Consider the following 17714-nt stretch of genomic DNA (forward strand, 5'->3'; position numbering starts at 1 on the left):
AGGTGCCAGAGAGCCTTACAGGCGTTTGTTTTCCACAAGGAAGGTAAAAGGTGTGTGTTTGCGAAGAGAGGTTGGAAGGAAGATGTGGTTTTGTTGGCTAAGATGATGTGGTGCACGACGGATATTTCCCGGTGAGTATATCTAATAATATTTAGAATGATGACATTTCAGTTTTATGGAAAAGAGGCTTCAATTGGCATTGTGTCTCAGAAGACCACAGCTTCTGGGGACCCCCAGGGGGTTCTGAGCCTTTAATACTTGATCTGAGAGCTCAGTCAGAAGCAGCGGTGAAGGTCTTTGTGCTTGAAGCACTCACTTGGGGGGTGGGAAGGCACTGTCCGGGCCTCTGGGCCAGGAGGGAACTTCTCTCAGCGAAGAAAGGCCTCTGTGTGCTGCTGAGATCCTGGACAATGCCAAAAGGGGTCTCTTCGGGCCTTCTGGGCTGGCTCCGGGTGACAAGTAGCTCTTCCCTCTTGGTGGGCGGGGCTGAGAGTGTGCCGAGCTGAAGGCTACGTCTGCAGTCTCAGACTATTTTAAATCACAGTAAGGCCTTGACCTTCATGAGGCTCTGGGCTCTGCTGCCCCAGCTCCCTCTGGACTCAGGGAAGAGGGCATCCGCAGCACGCTGACGCTCAGGCCCCACCTGTCGGGCCTAACAGATGGCTTCTCAGGAGGCCTAACTGCGAGGAAAACCTGCACAGACACCTTGGTTTTATAGCAGATGCCATTTCTTTGCTGGAAACCTGTCATTTTTCTTCATTCTCTCAACTTTTGAAGCTCTGGCAGAGAGGAGGAGGTGTGAGTCCCTGATGTGAGGAGCTGCAATGAGCCTAGTGCAGCTATTTTTTCCCCCATAGTTCACTTTCAACCCCCACAGAGGCTTCGGCCTTTTTTTTTTCTTTGCTAGACTCATTCAGTTAACAAATCCTTGCAGTTTTTATCACCCTTAAACAGTCTCAAGAGAACTTTGACCCCCTAGCCTTTAAAATTTAAGATTTCCTCGGGCTTCCCTGGTGGTGCAGTGGTTGAGAATCTGCCTGCCAATGCAGGGGACACGGGTTCGAGCCCTGGTCTGGGAAGATCCCACATGCCGCGGAGCAACTGGGCCCGTGAGCCACAACTACTGAGCCTGCGCGTCTGGAGCCTGTGCTCCACAACAAGAGAGGCCGCGATAGTGAGAGGCCCGCGCACCGCGATGAAGAGTGGTCCCCGCTCGCCGCAACTAGAGAAAGCCCTCGCACAGAAACGAAGACCCAATACAGCCATAAATAAATTAAAAATAAATAAATAAAGTGAATGATTAAAAAAAAATTTCCTCAAAGGCCCTTGCAAGGTGCAGCTTTTTTCTGGGCCTCCCAGCTTCGTGGCCTTTGCCCAGCACTGCCAGCGAGATGAAACCTATATGTGGTGAGCTCGGTTTTTAGCAAAAAGCAAGTCTTGGGCATTGAATCCCAGAGCTGGAGGAACCCTAGAACTAAGGCGTCAGATGATCTCTCCCTTTACAGACCAAGAATTCGAGGTCAGGAGAGGGAAAGTGCTGGATCCCAGGTACTTAAAGACGAGAGCTGCGAGTCCTGGCTTCCTGTCAGCACGCCAGTGGTGGAGTTGAGGGGGCTCAGTCAGCCCCCTGCAAACATTCAGCCTGTGCCAAAACAGGCCAGTGTGTCCCTGTAAGACAAGCCTCAGAGCACAATGTACCCCCCAGCAGGCTCTGTTTCCTAGGGAGCAATCTGGAGCCCCTGACCTCTGAGCATGTGGCCCCAGTCTCTGCTGGCATTGAGGGTCAGCCGACTAGCCAGTATGATGTGACTGCGGCCAGCCCCCCACTAGGGGGCACTGTCCTGCCCCAGTGCTGAGGTTCTGCACCCTCCCACTAGCTTTCCCTTGGGCTGCCTTGGCCAAAACTGAGAGTGAAAAGAGTTAGCATTCAGGAGCAGGGCAAAGTCTGTGGTGTGTTCTAATGGAGGCTGTGAGGGCACAGATAATCCCCAAGCCATTTCCAAGTGGCTCTGGGTCAGGCTCCCATCTCCCCCAGCTCGGCCTTCTCTGGACATGTATTGGGCTTCCTGACTCTGTCTTCCTGAGCTGTGCCTGCTGCTGATACCAACCTTATGGGAGCTGGGGTCAGTCTTCCAGTCTCGGCTCAAAGGCTGTGTCCTCCATCAAGTGTTGCTTCTTGTGGGTTCTGCTGGGCACTTGGCTTTTCTAGCCCCCTGTGGATGTGAGGATGCCTTTCCCTACCCTCTGCCTTCCAGGCAGTACACAATTAGACAAAATCTCAGCACAGTGTCACAGAGAGCGTACTGGTCCTGTTTTACAAATAGAGAAATGGAGGCTCCGAGAAGTCATAACTTGTCAGAAGTTATGGCTGGCAGAGCTGGGAGAGCACTCAAAACCCCCCTCAACCCCAGCTGCATGTCTTCTGACTAGAGTGACTCCCTTGAGGTAAGGCCTGGCCCAGCCCATGCCCAACACCCAGTAAATGTTTGTGAGATGAATGAGTTGGTGGATTAATTAAGCATGCAGTGCCCCTTGCTCTATGCAAATCTGAGAGAAGACCTTGAAAGATGTTTTTAGGTTAAGCAGGGCGCTGTGTTCTGTCCAGTGCCTTTGCTCAGTGCCTGGTGATGTGAATGAACAGGGACTGTTAGAAGGAAGGGTGGAGAGTAGTGCCTGCATTCCAGGAGTACCACAGATGGGCCTGGGCTCGGGGACCCAAAGGTCCTGTGCAGGGGGCAGGGCCTAACTGGAGCCCTAGAAACAACGCTGGACACAACTGTCAGCACAGCTTTCGTTCTGTGATCACTAGTCTTGGTACGTGAGGGTTTACTAGGCATCAAGGGGAACTTAACCCTCATTTATAAAAGAGCTTCTGTGGGAAAAGGAACCTCAGGGGAATGTAGGTTACCCACTTTCCAGCTGAATATACAGTAACCTTTGTTTGCTTTACAAACACAGTCTCATAACCCTTAAGAGAACTTTGCAAGCAAGATTCTCGAGCTATCCCAATATACAGGTAAGAAAGCTGAGGTTTGAAGAGGGCTGACCTGCCCTTGGTCAGAGGAGAGCTAGAAACCAGGGTCCTGTTTTTCCCCAGTATAAACCACCAACTTAGGGCAAACAAGACCTCTGGGAATTGGGGCTTATCAGAGACGATGAAAGCAAAGCCATGGGGTTTAAGTGGCTCTGTTAAACAAACATTTAAGTCCCTGGGAGCCTGAGCTTTCTTTCAACATTGTTTGCAGTAGTGGCTGAAAAATTGATTTCCTGCAAAGCCTCTCTCCAGAGTTCAGAGCAAGGGTGGGTAAACTAGAAAATCACCCAGAGGACGCCTGCGTCTCACAGGCTAGTGGTAGGCCCTCAAGTTCCACTGCAGCTGGTGGCCTGGCAGGGCTGGCTTTCCCCACACAGGGATGAGGAAGGATTATGCCGGTCCAGGGTCAGTGCGGTTACCGGTTTCTGGGCTCAGGGATGGGTCTAACCAGGGGCCCAGGGGCAGCAACTGAGGCCTTTGGCAGTCCCTGGAGGGGTTTGGGCGAGGTAGGGTGCCGTTTGCCTGCCCACAGGCTCTGCCTAGAGAAATTTCAGCCCCTCTGGGCCTTCACCATCATCTTCTTGGGGCCCTGGCACCTGCTGGAGGTGGCCTGAGTGGGGGATCTCCAGCTCTCGTTTCATCCTCATAATAACCTCTGAGGCCTGGGTGAGGCCCCTCTTATCCCTTATTTTTCTCATCACCTCTCCTGCTTACCTTTCCTTCTCACTCACTCTGTTCCAGCCATAACACACCAGCCATGCTCCTAGTCTGGGGCCTTTGCGCTGGAGGCTGTTCCCTCTTGTCTGGAATATTTTCCTCCAGACGCTGCACTGTTCTCTCCCCCACTTCCGTTCTCAAATGCCTCCTTCTCAATGGGGCTTACATTGGTCGACCTCTTTTAAGTTGCTTTTTCCTTTCCAGCAATTCCCAAATACCCTCTTACCCTGTATTTTCCCTCTTCCCCAGTACTTATCCTCTTATACACCAATTACTTACTGTCTCTTCCCCCACTAAAACATAAGCTCCATGAGAATGTCTTATTTTCCTTGCTGTTTCCCCAATATTGGGGCAACGAATTAAGGAACCCATGTGTATGGTCAGGCCTCTCAAGATGGCTGTTCTCTTGCTCTCTGTACATCCCCTGCCTGACCAGTGCCTGTTTCACCTAAACCTTACACACATGACTGATCTTCCTTTGTTCTTGCCCCAGGCCCCAGCTGGGGCTGTTCTTATCAAAGGGGTGGTGAGGGGCGTGCCATTCCATTGGTTTCACTCGTAACTAATGAACCCACCTGATATCAATTCCCCTATAACTGGTAATCTCCCCTCCCCCACCATCAGCTGCACACAGTGGGGCGTCACTCCAGGACCTTGCTTCAGACATGTAAGATTCCTCCATCCATTAAACCATTGATGTCTCTGCTGCTGACTCTGGGCTCTTTCTTCAGTCTTAAAGCTGGACAAGTGCAGGACTTGTAGGCCTGTGGCGTGCAGCCCAACAATGTGAGTAGGCATCAAGAGCCCCTTTCACAAAGAAGAAACACCTGGCCTCAGGTGGTTAAAAGGCCTTGATCTCAGCTGGTGATGGGAGGAGCCAGGGTGTGAGTATCACCCACCACTCCACCATTCTCCCTCCTTTCCGCACTTACCCAAGGTTTTCCCCGTGTACCTAGAACCAGGAGGCTGCAGGATGGCTGAGAGCCCTTCCTTTGGTGGCTAAAGGTGGGGCACCAGTGACTAAAGCCCTGAAGTTGACCTCCAGGCGTGCGCCCACGTTCAGCAAATATAGCAGGTAAAAATTTAACTTTGCATTGCCTTTTAATGGCTTCGTTAACCAAGGATTTAACCAGGTCTGCTGCTTTTGTTTTTATGTCTTTACTTTGGGTTTTTCCAATGATTGTTTCCCTTTATGATGGGAGGACGGTAGAAAATAAGGATAACAATCCAGTTTATGAAAAAATCACAGCAACAAGCGAATTTTGTAGAATCGCGTTTGTAGTCACTGCTAGGAATGCATCTGACAGATGAAAGGCTAGCGGTCTGGGGTGGGCGCGGAGCAAAGCCTCTAGGTAACCCGTTCGATGGCTCTCTAGCGCCCTGTGCCCGGGGTGCCTCCCCTTCTCCCGCTGGTGCAGCACGGAGACGCGCCCCCGGGTAGCTCCGAGCGGCCACGCCTCCCCACGGCTGTTATTTAGACCCCCCCTCAACTGCAACCTCAGCGGTGGAGTATGGGCTAAGGGCTCTCGCCCAGCGCCAGGCGGAGAACCGGGTGCTTAGGGGAGACAGGGAAGGGTGCTGGTGTTTAGTGAGAAACACCCGAGTGTTCTCCAAGCATCTGGCCATCAAATCTTGCACTCAGCCAATGTATAAAATCGTAGTGTGGGGGAGGCGCTCGTATCCCCGTCTTGGCTGAGAATGTGGCGGCTGTCTAGGGGCTGTTGTTCAATGCAGGCCACTCCTCCCGCTCGGAGGCCCAGGGCCGGTGTCCCAGCCACGGCCCGGCCGGCCTAGCGCAGAAGCTGCTTGCGGAGGGCAGCGCCGGGCGAACGCAGGCCGCGCGGGGGCTGATCGGGGATCATGGCCGCGCTGTGCTCGGCGCGCAGCGTCAGGCGCGGGCACGCGGTGCGCAAGCGGCGCAGGCCGGCCGCGCTCACGTTGCGGCAGAAGTCCACGTGCAGCGTCTGCAGCGCCCGCCCGTGCGCCGCCACGGCCGTCAGCGTGCGGTTGGTGACGCGCGCGCAGTTCTCCAGGCGCAGCGCGCGCAGGCGCGGGCAGGAGCGCAGCAGTCGCGCCAGGCAGTCGTCGGTGACGTGGCCGCAGCCCGAGAGCGTGACGGATGCCAGGTTGGGGCACCTGCGGAGAGAACGCGGTGACCGCGGGCCGGGGCCGAGGAGGGTGCGGTTAGCGTGCTAGCTTGCGGCCGCCCCCGGTCACGCCCCTTAGCTCCCTGGTTGGTCCCCGTGCCAACTCTGGGAGACCGGGCAGGCCCTCCCGCTTTTTACAGAGGAGGAACGGGCTCAGAGAGTTTCGGGCACTTGCCCGCGGTGACACGCTGGGATCTGAACCGGGGCTTCTGTCCCGTGTCCTCTGTTCTTTCTGCCACTCCACCCCACCTTACTTTAATCTGCCTGGGCTCTTAGCCCCAGGAGCCCAAGCCCCGGTCCTACTGTGGACATAGGCGATGCTGATTCCAAGGAGGGTCGGCTATAGTTTCTTTGATCCTTTCAGACTTGTTGCCTTGGGTGGGGGTGAGGAAAGCGGTGCGGAGTGACCGCTCCAGTCTAGCTTCAAGCTGAGGCCCTGATGCTCCTGGCAGGACGGTGCAGGGAGGAAAGGGTTTCCCGTGGGGTGGCTTAGAGTCAGGCCCATTCCAACCCGTGAGGCCATCGGGGCACGCCTCTTGAGTATTCGCTCTGAGTTCTAGAGCCCTGGTTTCAGCTCAGTTGACTGAGGCAGTTACTGCATCTCCAGTGGGATGCCAGCCTGTCACAGGCCAGGATCCGGAGGTAGCTAGACCCAGGCCTGAGATGGGTACAATCAGGGACACAGGTAGCTTGTCCAGAAAGCTTTGGGGGGGGGGGTCTCTCTGCCCCAACCTTACCAGCACCTGCTGGGGGAAAAGATCTTGAGCAAAGTTGGACTTGGCTTATTTGCGCCATGACCTTGATTAAGTCACTCGCTGAGCCTTAGTTTACCTGGGGGTGTGTGTTGGGGGTGGGTGGCGGGGAGGGAATAATGCCTACCAGTGGGGTTGTTGTGATGATAAAGCGAGATTTGGGGTATCTGGAACCTGTACAGGATCTTCTGTAGGCTATCATAACCCATGTTTCCTGGGAGCAAGCAGGACCAGACAGCTTCCAGTCAAGAAGGACCTGTCTCAGGGGTGCAGGCCTTGGCTTCCTGTAGCCAGAGGGATCTGGAGTCGGGGCCACAGGGGGTTTCCCTCTCCCCATCAGCCTCCCCCGTTGCCCCTTGACTGCACCTGCCTGGGCCAGCTCAGCTCCCTTGTCCCTGAGCAAGGAGGTGAGGAACTAAAACAGACTGGGCATGGCCACATCCACACACCGAGTGCATCCTGTCTTCCCAAGTCCACACAACTTCCTAAGTCTTCATATCAACCTTCCACCCCCAATTTCATGAATGAGGAAACTGGCTCAGGGAGCTCAAGTGACTTGCCTGTGACATATTTGCTCTCTGACCCAGGACAAATGTCCAAACCTTGCTGGGCCACCTCCTCATCTGTCAGGCAGAGAAACTTACTTTCAGGGTGGTGGTAAGGATTAGGTAGGTGTTTAAGCCCCAGGGCTGTTAAATGATCCCTTCCTCTAAGAACCTTTAAAATAATCCTGATGCAGGAAAAAACCAGAGAAAGAAAAAGCCAGCTCCTTCCCTGCTCAGCCATCCTCAGCTTTCCTCTCACAACCCCTCTCCCCAGCTGATTGCCAGATCTAGATTTGGTGCATACTTATCAATACCTACTATGTGCCAGTGCTCCTGTATCATTTAATCCTTTCAGCATGTGAGATAAGGTAGTTTATCCCGTTTTACAGATAAAGAAATGAGGTTGAAAGTGTTTAAATATTTGGGCTGGGGTCACATGGTTGGACAGTAGCAGAACTGGGGGACTCAGCCCCGAGCCCTTTCCTTTTTTGGTGACATAGGGGACCCTTGCTGTACCTCGACAGTGGCCTTGGAGGTCCAGTCCACACCTTGCTGGTTTGGGGGATTAAACCTGGTTCCCCTACAACAAGAATGCAGCAGATTCGGGGCAAGTTTTCACCCCATACTTATCGCCCTCCAGTCTGATTTCTGGGCCTTGTTAAACTCATCAAAATGGCATGGTCCCATCAGGGACCAGCCCCAAGTCTATCTTCTGTTTTCTTCTACTGCCTTTAAAAAAAAAAAAAAAGAAGGAAAGGTGGGGCCAGGCCACTGCACTATTTCCTTCCATTCCTTGTTGGGCTGCCAGAATATAGCAGCTGTTAGACTTGGGTGGCAGCAAGCTGACTGAACCTAGCTGAACAAGGGGGAGTCTTTCCTGAAAGGCAGGACAGGACTGGTAAAGCCTCAGTGAGAGTCTGTTCTCGCATGGACCGCTCTGGGCAGGAGGCTGTGACTGTGAAGGGAGTCTCACCCATGGCTAAGCCTCTGTGGGGCTGACAGGTCAAATACAGGATGTATGTGGGACAGACACCAAAAAAATTATTCCGTCTATCTGAAATTCAGATTTAGCTGGGCCTTTTGAATTTTTATTTGCTAATATCTAGCAATCCTAGACTGGGGCAAGTCACACAACCTGTCAAGAGTTCTGGCTTGCTCATTTGAAACTTAGGCTAAAACACTCTCTCCTTCAGGTTAGTGCGTTTCTAATAAGGAAACCATTATCACCACCCCTACTTCTGGAGCCTGGCTTGGTCAGCTAACCCAGAGCTGAGCACCCTAACTCTCCTTCCTCAGCCGCATTTCATAGGTCTTGGAGTTTGCTTGTTAGGGGCAGGTCAGAGGGGTGAGCTGATTGCTGAATCTAGAAACCTCTTCCTGGAGCCTGACCTTGAAAATGAAGGCCCAGCTGGACCCACCCAGCACTTAATGGCTGCCAGGGAGGACAGCCGCCTGAAACACAGGGACAGCTGAAGCCAAGTTCGTGCTCTTTGCCGAAGCAGCTCCAGGACCCGTGAGGCTAAGAGGAGGATTGGTGCCCGTTTCCCCCAGGATTTTATCCATCTTCTGGGGACTGTGCAGTGGGCAGGCCTGGAGCGTCTGCCTTGGGCCTAGTCTGAGGCTCCCTGAAGCAAAGCCGTCTTGCTCTTGTAATTTGCTCTTCCCTGACCCCCGGAAGCCTCCCAGAGCTCTGGATGCCAGCGCTGCTCAGAGGCGGCCTACCTGTCGCACACCTGGAGGAGGAAATCACTGACTAGGCTCTCGTGCCGGCTGCAGATGCTCCTCTGGAGGGCGCTCTTGAGCCAGTCCTCGATGCTGCACACCTGCACGCGGCTGGAGTGCCAGCAGATGGAGAGGCTCCTGAGCGCCGGGCTCAGGAGGAAGTTGTCCTTCTTGAGTTCTGTGAGGGAACGAAAGTGCAGCAGGGGCCAGAGTGCGGGGTCCTCAAACACATCCTGGAGCTGGGGGCAGGTCCTGGCAAGGTTCTTCCTGCTGTCCTTGTCCAGAAAGGAGAAGAGGTGTAGCAGGCACTCGCGGTTGAGCTGGGTGATGTGCATGGTGCACAGCGGCCACAGAGTGTGGCTGGAGCCCGGGGACCTGACCTCTACCTCCTGCTGCTCCTCCCCAGCTCTGGGCTGGTGGACATATATGGTTGAGGAATGGTGTTTATTTTTGGCCAACAACTGGTACTGCTGCTCTGACGAGGGGGGAAGCCCAGACCCAGACATACGTGCAGCAGTCTGTGGCTCGGCTTATGTTTCGAAGAATTGAAAATCCTGGCAGAAAAGCAGCGTATTGAAGTTAAATAGCTTCCTTAAAAGGGATTTCTTTCCTTTTAGCTGACCATGGTGTTAGGCGGAGAGCCCTTTTGGCATTTTCACTTGTGGTGCTGGCTAGACCACCTCTGTCTGGGCTTGCAGTCTCTACTCACTGGGAGGGACTCTAATTGTAAATAGTATCTGTTTTTGTCTCCTAGGACATCAATATGAGTCTTTTGCTCTACTCTTAGTAGGAAGCAGCCTGCTGTCTATGAAGAGCTAAGGGTGATGGTTTTGTGCTCAGAGGTGTAAGCAGAAGGCATGGGTGATGCTTTTCTCTGTTATTTTGTTCAGTAATGATGGTTTCCAGGCTAGGCTGAACTACCTTCAAATTCTGCTGCTCTCCTCCAGGCAAAGGGATTTCTTTGGTCTCCCAGTTGGCTGTATTTTTACCCTGAGCTTTTTCATAAAAGATTTGTCTTAAGTAGCTTATCTCTCCAAGGTTCTTCTGTGTGTGTCACGTTTTAAACTTAAGTTTACTTGGCTTTACATTTTTCCAAATATGTGTCCCGCTGTATCTAGTCTGTATTTCCCAAAATGTCAGGTTGGATGAGGTAGCTCTTAATACAAAACTGCTTGAAACAATTTTAAGTTGAAGTATTTTACTCTTTTGCCCTTTAAGCCAGCCACACACCATCCTCCTTGTGAGTGATGCTTTTAGTTCCTGGAATTAAGCTGCTAGGCAAGTTGCCTGGAGGTCATTCATTAAGTTCTCCCTTCCTAAAGTAACTGAGATTTCTCAGTCCATGGATCCATTTTCTAATACTGCTTCACTCCCAGTCGTTCACCAGACCCTACCGCATTTCCCCTCCTGTGAACTCCTGGCTCTGAGTACTGGTTGGTTGGTTTGTGGGCTACGGTAGTGAGACGAGGAACCATTTTTCCTCTGCTGGACCAGGGAACACCACCTCAGTGGTTACCTTTGTCCCTTTCCCCACATAATTAGAATGGGAAGGAATGGGAATACTTTGTTTCCACTTGCGTGGAGTAACACAGATGAGGCACATACGGCAGACCCTCTTCGGGAACTAAGGCTCGATCGGACCTGGTGCAGCTTTGCCTGTAAAAGCAGAATGCAGCCTAGAGGAGAAAGAAGCCATCCTAGCCAGCTCCCTTGCGCTGAGGAGCCAGTCTCAGTGGCCCCCTGTGCCTCAGGTACCCCGCCACTGCCGAGGTAAAGTGGAAGGGGTGACTTTTCTTAAAAACAACATGAACCAAGAAACAGCCAAAAGGAAGATGTGTTTCTCAAGGAAAGGTTAACTAGGAGCTGCTCATATTTCAAGCTAATCATTTTAATTGTTCAAATTACAGCTGACAGCCAGAGTCCCTCTTTGGGCTCTAGCTACACTCACCCACTAAAACGGTACTGCTGCACCAGAGGCGGATTTGCTAGAAAGCCTTATTATCCCCACTTTCCCTCCCAAATCCTTTCCAAACCAGTACTTTTTAGAGGGCCGATCCCTGGAAGTAGTTGGTTCTTTCACCTTCCTAAAAGGCAGAGCCGTGTTAAGTGTGCTGGCCAGAGGGGAGAGTCATTGTGGTTCCTGGTGGCTTCCAAGCTGCACTCCCGCAGCTCTGCTCGAACAGCAAAAGGTGGGCAGGGTGAACGTTCAGAGCCTGGCCTCTTCGCTGCTTGTCCCATGGGGTTGTAGGGAGAACCCCAGAATGCAGGGTGGGTCCCTGTGCATGCCTGCCTGCAGGGAGGGATCTGGCTTACGGCCTGGGTGGTGTGACAGCAGCTCCCCCCAGCTCTTCCCTTTCCGCCTGTGGAGCTCAGCTCCGTGGCTGCAGCAGTATCTGCTATGGCCTCTGACCAGCACAGCTGCCAAAAGGAGACGTGTGACATGGGAACTGGAGGCAAAACCATTTGGGCTGCAGGCGCCTTTGTCTTCAGTTTAAGAAGACTGATAGAAACAGGCAAATAAGTAACACAGGAAAACGATGGGTGTGGACACAGGGTGGGTCTTGGGTTTTCTGCTTGTTTGCAGGGGACATAGGGGCAGAGAGGGGTGTAAAGCAGAATATTTATTTTTTAACAATGGCACTTGTTTGCCTGTTTGGCTTTAAAAGGCAATCCTTTGCTCGGAGCCCCAAACCTAGTTCCTCTGGCTCCGAAGGAGTCAAGTGGACCTCATTTTTGTAAAATCAGTGTCACAAGGAAAGACAGGATGAAGTCACTCCGTGCGGGTGAGCTCCCTCAGGACCTGAATGCAGGCACTAGAGGATCTCTCCCACCACCCCCCTGCCCCTCCAGGTCACTCCATCTGGGCCCGTGTGCACCAGCAGCCCCAGATGGTGAGGGGTCTGTAAAAACCTACTACTACCGGTTGACTGACTCTAACGGCCTGTAGCTTGAGCTAAGTACATCATCACTTACTATGCTCCGGTGAAAGGTGTTCAGAAATAATAGTCAAAAGGAAAGAGACCAGATCTTTAATGATACTTTCCATAAAACAGTTCAGGTTGGTGAAGCAGAAAAGGGATGTGATTACAACTTAAATGAAATCAGTCACTTGCACAGTTAAACCTCTCAGCATCATACAGACTAGGTTTTAGTGGAAATGATTACGTCACACACAACCAACACTCACAGAGGGCAGTCTGGAGTCCGTCACAGTCAGACCTGAGGGGGACGGTACTGCACCCGTGAGGTGATGCACAGACCTTGGACCACAGCATGACGCCACCCACGCCCACCCCTTCCTGTTCTATGGGCACCTTCCTGCGGCCATACGCTCATCCCTTGGGACCCATGCCCTGGATGCAGGAACGGACTTTGCTCAGGAGCTTCTCCAGGGCCTGTGTGAAGAGGCCACTTCAGCAACAGGGGGGATGTGAGAAAGTTTAGGGGACGGTGGAGGTGGAAGTGGGATAAGTATATCTAAATAGACTTATGTACATACACTAAACCAATGAAGAAGAGGTTTGGCTTTAAGAAATAAATATGTCCCCAACCCCAGAAACCAAGCTGCTGAGCAGGTTCCACAGGTGAGATACACATTTAACACTTAACCAGGGCCCATAGACTTTACTGGTTTTATTCTATTACATTTGTCATCACTAGACACTGAGTAGAATACAGTGGATAAGCAAAAGTTTCTCCACCATGGAGAGAGATTTGTGTTGCCACAAACTGTTTCTGTCACCCACCTGTGTGGGAGGACTTCTGAGAAAGTTTTCTTGTTCCGAGGAGCCCTGTGACTCGGCCTGAGGCCCTGCCTCAGCACTGCTCTCTGAGCGAGAAGCCACAAACATGCTAGAGACAACACGGCACAAGGGAAGAGCCCCGAAGAGCACGAAGTCAGCTTTTGAAATAGGCGTGATAAAGCTGCACAGTTAAATTTTCAAAATACAGATAGGCACATTTACATCACTGGTGTTCAAGTGCACAGTTCACATGGATCCAGTCACTTTTCCAAAGAACCTTCATGATATCCTTCAAACCTGTCTGCTGAAGTAAAATCAAGAAATAAAAACACTACAGAATTCAGAGAGGAGATGTGTTCATTTCCTAAGCCAACAGTGTTGCCTGTGTGAGGACCACTTTCCCCAACAAAGTAGTCTAGTCTGTTGTAAGTTCCATTTGGTATAAAGGCCACTTTCCTCCATCAACACTGCCCGAGGCTTTCTTGCTGGAGTTATAACTGCTGCCTGTCCAGAGACTAATGATTTAAGTGCAAATGTTAGAAGTCACAGCTGTGTACCTTCTAAACAAAAGATCCTGGACTCATAGGAGCGAGATCAAAGGAGATGCACGTTTCAAGTTCAATGACATGTGGTGTTAATGTACTGATATAGTAGATCAAATTATGTGAAACTGTCATTTTTGTAGATCAAAAACAGTCAAATAGAATTTCACATGGCTCGACCTGTGTAATTTAACATTGTGAACTGTTTTAAATACATGTTTCCCTCTTAATTCTAGGCTCTCTGTTTCTAAGTTGTAAGACTTAAACACGATGGCAGAGCTTTTTTCTCTGGAGTGAAAGTGCAGACCAGTGCTGTCTGAGAGGGTTCTGCACACAGGTGGAACTGTCCCAGACCACAGGGCGGTCCTGTGCCACATGTGGCTGCTGAGCATTTGAAATGTGGCCAGTGTGACTGGAGAACTGAGTTTTTAATTTATTTTTAATTAAAATTAACATTTAGCTAACCATATGTGGCCAGTGACTGCTGTATTGGACAGTGCAAGTTTAGACATAATTGTAATTTGCTCCTAGTTAAAGTATATAGCAGATGTGTTCTGCTCTGAGAAAATGTGGGATTTATCCGGCCAATATTAAAGTGGAAATGGAGCACATCTGCTCCTGCAACTGCAAATATCCGACCTAGGAGGATAGCCACCCAACTTTCTTTTACATTCATACACTTAAATTATCTGGACTATTTTTTTCTTTTAACAGAAAAACAAGAATAGCAAAAAGTCCGGTTGGCTGGCTTAACATGAAATACATTCTGCCCCTTGTAACAACTTGTAGAGAATTGGGAAGGGAGGAAAATAATGATTGGGACAAGGAATGAACATGAAAATGTGCGTGCTGGCTTGGAGCACTTGCAGAAAGCACAGTTACCTTCATTAGATGGGATTCTGGTTCCAGATTTCAGTTTGAGTTAAATCTAAATAGTGCTGGTGCCTATTTTTCTTGAAAATTTAAAACAGACTACTAACCTCAAGAATAGAAACTCTACTTATTCAAAGTGAAAATATTTTCAGTTGCTCTGCTATGAGGATAGGCCAATGAGAGTTGTTAAAACTTAGACTAGTAAAGACTTTAGTTTCCTTCTGTGGAAGCAGACCCTACAGTATTACCCGATGTTTAGGTGATGGTCAGAATCAACTCTGGAGGGTAGCAACTCAACCTCAGGTGACCAAGTAAGAAGTAAGACTACAGTGGACATGCAGTTAATCCCAGTGCTACAGCTAACGGGGAATTAGGTGCTGACTCAAAAAGGCGAACAGAAGCTATGGTTTCACGGCAGTGGATAAATAACACCTGGATAACATGTAGCCGAGTCATGGAATTTTTTAAACACTTAAGTGTATTTGGCCTTACTGGGAGTTTTCAGTACCCCTATCTCTATGAAAATACCCCAAAACCAAAAAAAAAAAAAAAAAAGGTAATTCTTGAATTTGCAATATAGTTACAACTGAACCAACAAATTTAGTTAGTTAGTGCTGATAAACAGCAGCTTTGAGAGATACAAAGAGCAGCAATTACTGGTCTACTTAATGATGCCCTTTCAGTTATCTTTTACAAGCAAAAAGAATGATTACTGAGCAGTCACTGAAATCTCGTGGGCCACAAATTACGTGCACACAGGATCCTTGATTTTGAGCCAACCTGATCTCCGTTACAGCTGTGAGAAGGCAGCAGGTGGTTACGTTGCTCTTCACGATCAGGAACATACCTTTCTTTCAGCATGTGAGAGTAACAATGCATTGATGTAAATGTGCCTCAAAGTGAGAACTGAACATTAATATAAAAAAGTCAAATAGAACTAAGTTCTTGAAACTACATATAAAAACTGAATTATTACAACTAAAGCAGCAAATCAAAATATCTGCTGAGGTTTTCTGGTAGAACTAAAAAAAAAAATTAGTTGGTGCCCATGTTCAATAAGTCACTACCATTGACAAAATAAAACTAAACCCAAAATAGGAAACTGAAAAGTGCATAATGAAATTAAATCTTGGATCAAGTATTTATGGAAAATTGGAAATGTTTGTCCGGTATAGTTGACGAATAATGATTTGGAGGAGGTATTAAAGTTTATCCGACCCAGCTTTGGCCTGGCGTTCCACATAAAACAGGATGTAGGCCTTGGCCTTCACGACGGTGTCTTCGTCAGTCAGTGTTACAGTACTGTCATTGAAATGGAACCAGCGACCTTCGTGAGTTGCATATGCTGTGTAATGTCCAGAACCGACCCTGTAAGGAAAGGTCAAATGATCAAAGAAAAAGACTACAGAAATTACAAAAGAATCTACACAACCATATAAATTATTAGGTAGACAATAAATTTTAATAAGTACTGTAATTAGAGAATAAATCCTAGAGGCTTGTAATTTAAGATGGTTGCTTGGGCTCGTGTTTATCTTCTCAAAACTCATTGAAATGACAAGGAATATATTGACACTGGAAAACAGGGAAGAGTGCCATGGACTGACCAGAAACTGAGGATTTTTTAGGACACACAAAGCAGTATTTACATGGTACTGGATTTACAGAGAAACCAAACAGTGAAGGAGCTCTCAACCTAACAAGCAGAGGTCAAAGCCTATGGAAACATGGAAAACTGAGGACCAGATTTCCTATCAAAGTCTTAGAAGAAACCTGAGCATAAGACAGAAATCTGCCTCCAGGGAAGCACTTTCCCTCCTACTTTGGCCATCAAAGGCTTTTCTCTCTCAGCATGACCCACCCACTCAAACATGGAGCTCCAGAGTCAGTCCTCCCGGGTAGAAGAAAGCCTGTAGATAGAATAGAGACCTTCATAAACTGCTAGAAAAACCCTTACAACAACATTTCCATGAGCTGAAGACATCAGACTAAGAGTGCCCCTGTCAACTACCAAAGAGAAATGCATCTGATGTAATTTCTTAAGTCCAAAGAAAAAAACAAATGAGAATCAGACACGTAGTGGACTTGTCACTTATAACTATGAATGGTGAAGTCAGTGGAGTAATGTCTACAAAGTTCAGAGGGAAAAGGATTTTCAACATGGATAGCGGTTTGCTAAGTCTGAAGGTAAAACTGCCATTCTCAAGCAGACCAGAAATAAGGTATATACCCCTAATACAGACTTTCAGGGGAAAAAAGTAATCGAGAATGTCATTTAACAAAATAAGAAATGCACCTTTAAAGTAGATGACGTGAAGTAAAGTTATTCTAAATAATCCCCCATTTCCCCCCATTTAAATATCAATTGGCCAAGGAAATCAACAGCTTTGGAGTAAAGACTACTCAGGATTTTGTGGACAATAGACTGGTTCCGAATGCTGGGCTCAAATGAACCCTTCTCCATTTTGCTTTCATGTGGCTTCTCTTCATGCTTTGCAACATCCTCAGGAATATTCTTTCCCACCAAGATTGAAGGAAAGTTCTCCTTCACCCACTTCAATGGACCTGAATCTACTGTATAGGGAGTCTGGGGAGGGTTATCGGGAGCGGTACAAAATTGTGGCTCTTCCCTCTGTACTCCCAGCCCTGAGAAGCCTGCTGGCATACTCACCCGGAACCATGGTGCACCACCACAGCAGCAAGGTCGTAGAGGCAGTTCTCCGGGCCACTGTTCTCAGGCTACAGAACAAGGGAGAAGGTATCCCAGGACTGAGTTAGGAGCAGTGGTCAGTGACATCAGCGTCTCCCTACCTCAGTGACCTCTACCCTCTCTTTGTGAAGACTTAATTTTACTGAAGAGCCATCTTTTCACCAGGCTAACAAAGGTAAATTACCTTACCTCTAGTAAGTAGCATTTCATGTCTAGGCCTCGCAGGGGAAATTCTACATATGTATCAACTTTGTTTCTTAAATATGCTGTCCAATGAAATCTTTTCAAATGTAAGCATAGCACCTGGATGAGAGATAAAGACAAAAATTATAAACAATTTACCTTTCAATCAAAATTAGCTGCTTGGTACTAATGTCTCTTAAATAATATTTTAGGTGGCCTACAAGTTTTTCTTTTGATTCTTGATATTAGTTTCTTCCATGAATACCTTATTGTGGTACTGTGATTTATAACAGTATTTTTTTTAGTCTTTGTCTCCTTTCCTGGCACAGAGCTTCTAAAAGTCTTGAAATTTTCTAAGTGAGGAGAGCCGTGAAGGTGTCTTTTTATGTTAATGAGGTAATGGGCGCTTGTTGCCAAGAGAACCAATCAAGAGGTGAGAGAGTTGGAACTTTCAGTCCCACACCCCCGACCCCCAAGAGGGGAGAGGGACTGGAGTTTGAATGATCAGCAGTGGCCGGTGATTTAATCAGTCAGCCTGTGTAATGAAGCCCAAAAGGACAGGGTTTGGAGAGCTTCTAGGTTGGGGAACCAGAGCTCTTCCACGTGCCACCATGCTGGGCCCCAAACTCCATGAGGACAGAAGCTCCTTTGTTCAGGACTTTGCCCTTTGTATCTCTTCATCTGGTTGTTGACTTGTATCCTTTAACGTCCTTTGTCATAAATTGGTAATCTAGTGAACAAACGGG

The 17714-nt window shown here is 49.1% G+C and overlaps 2 protein-coding genes across 6 annotated transcripts in view; both read right to left on the reverse strand.

Moving 5' to 3' along the window:
* Positions 1–4905: 4905 nt before the first annotated feature.
* On the reverse strand, positions 4906–9264 carry FBXL22 (F-box and leucine rich repeat protein 22). The gene is made up of 2 exons (XM_007165977.2): positions 8918–9264; positions 4906–5887 (listed from the first exon to the last, which is right to left on the reverse strand). The coding sequence occupies exons 1-2, from the start codon at positions 9250–9252 to the stop codon at positions 5542–5544; spliced, it is 681 nt and encodes a 226-aa protein (XP_007166039.1). The 5' UTR covers positions 9253–9264; the 3' UTR covers positions 4906–5541.
* Positions 9265–11930: 2666 nt separating this feature from the next.
* Positions 11931–17714, reverse strand: part of USP3 (ubiquitin specific peptidase 3) — a 228129-nt gene continuing 222345 nt past the window's right edge. For all 5 annotated transcript variants that reach the window (XM_057543776.1, XM_028166965.2, XM_057543775.1 and 2 more), the window contains 3 exons: positions 16975–17088; positions 16747–16814; positions 11931–15443 (listed from right to left, as the gene is read on the reverse strand). In XM_057543776.1, coding sequence (XP_057399759.1) covers positions 15278–15443; positions 16747–16814; positions 16975–17088 — 348 coding nt within the window. In that variant the 3' untranslated portion in view covers positions 11931–15277. The remainder of the gene's footprint in view (positions 15444–16746; positions 16815–16974; positions 17089–17714) is intronic.

This window comes from Balaenoptera acutorostrata, chromosome 3, assembly GCF_949987535.1.
Source record: "Balaenoptera acutorostrata chromosome 3, mBalAcu1.1, whole genome shotgun sequence".
In the NCBI taxonomy this organism is placed as follows: Eukaryota; Metazoa; Chordata; class Mammalia; order Artiodactyla; family Balaenopteridae; genus Balaenoptera; species Balaenoptera acutorostrata.

What these genes read in the sequence shown, in the direction of transcription:
- FBXL22 (XM_007165977.2), bottom strand. Translation starts at nt 9,252, where the DNA reads ATGCACATCACCCAGCTCAACCGCGAGTGCCTGCTACACCTCTTCTCC. An exon ending in CTCCTCCAGGTGTGCGACAG is followed by an intron (nt 5,888 to 8,917) that starts GTAGGCCGCCTC and finishes TTCTCTCCGCAG; the next exon opens with GTGCCCCAACCTGGCATCCG.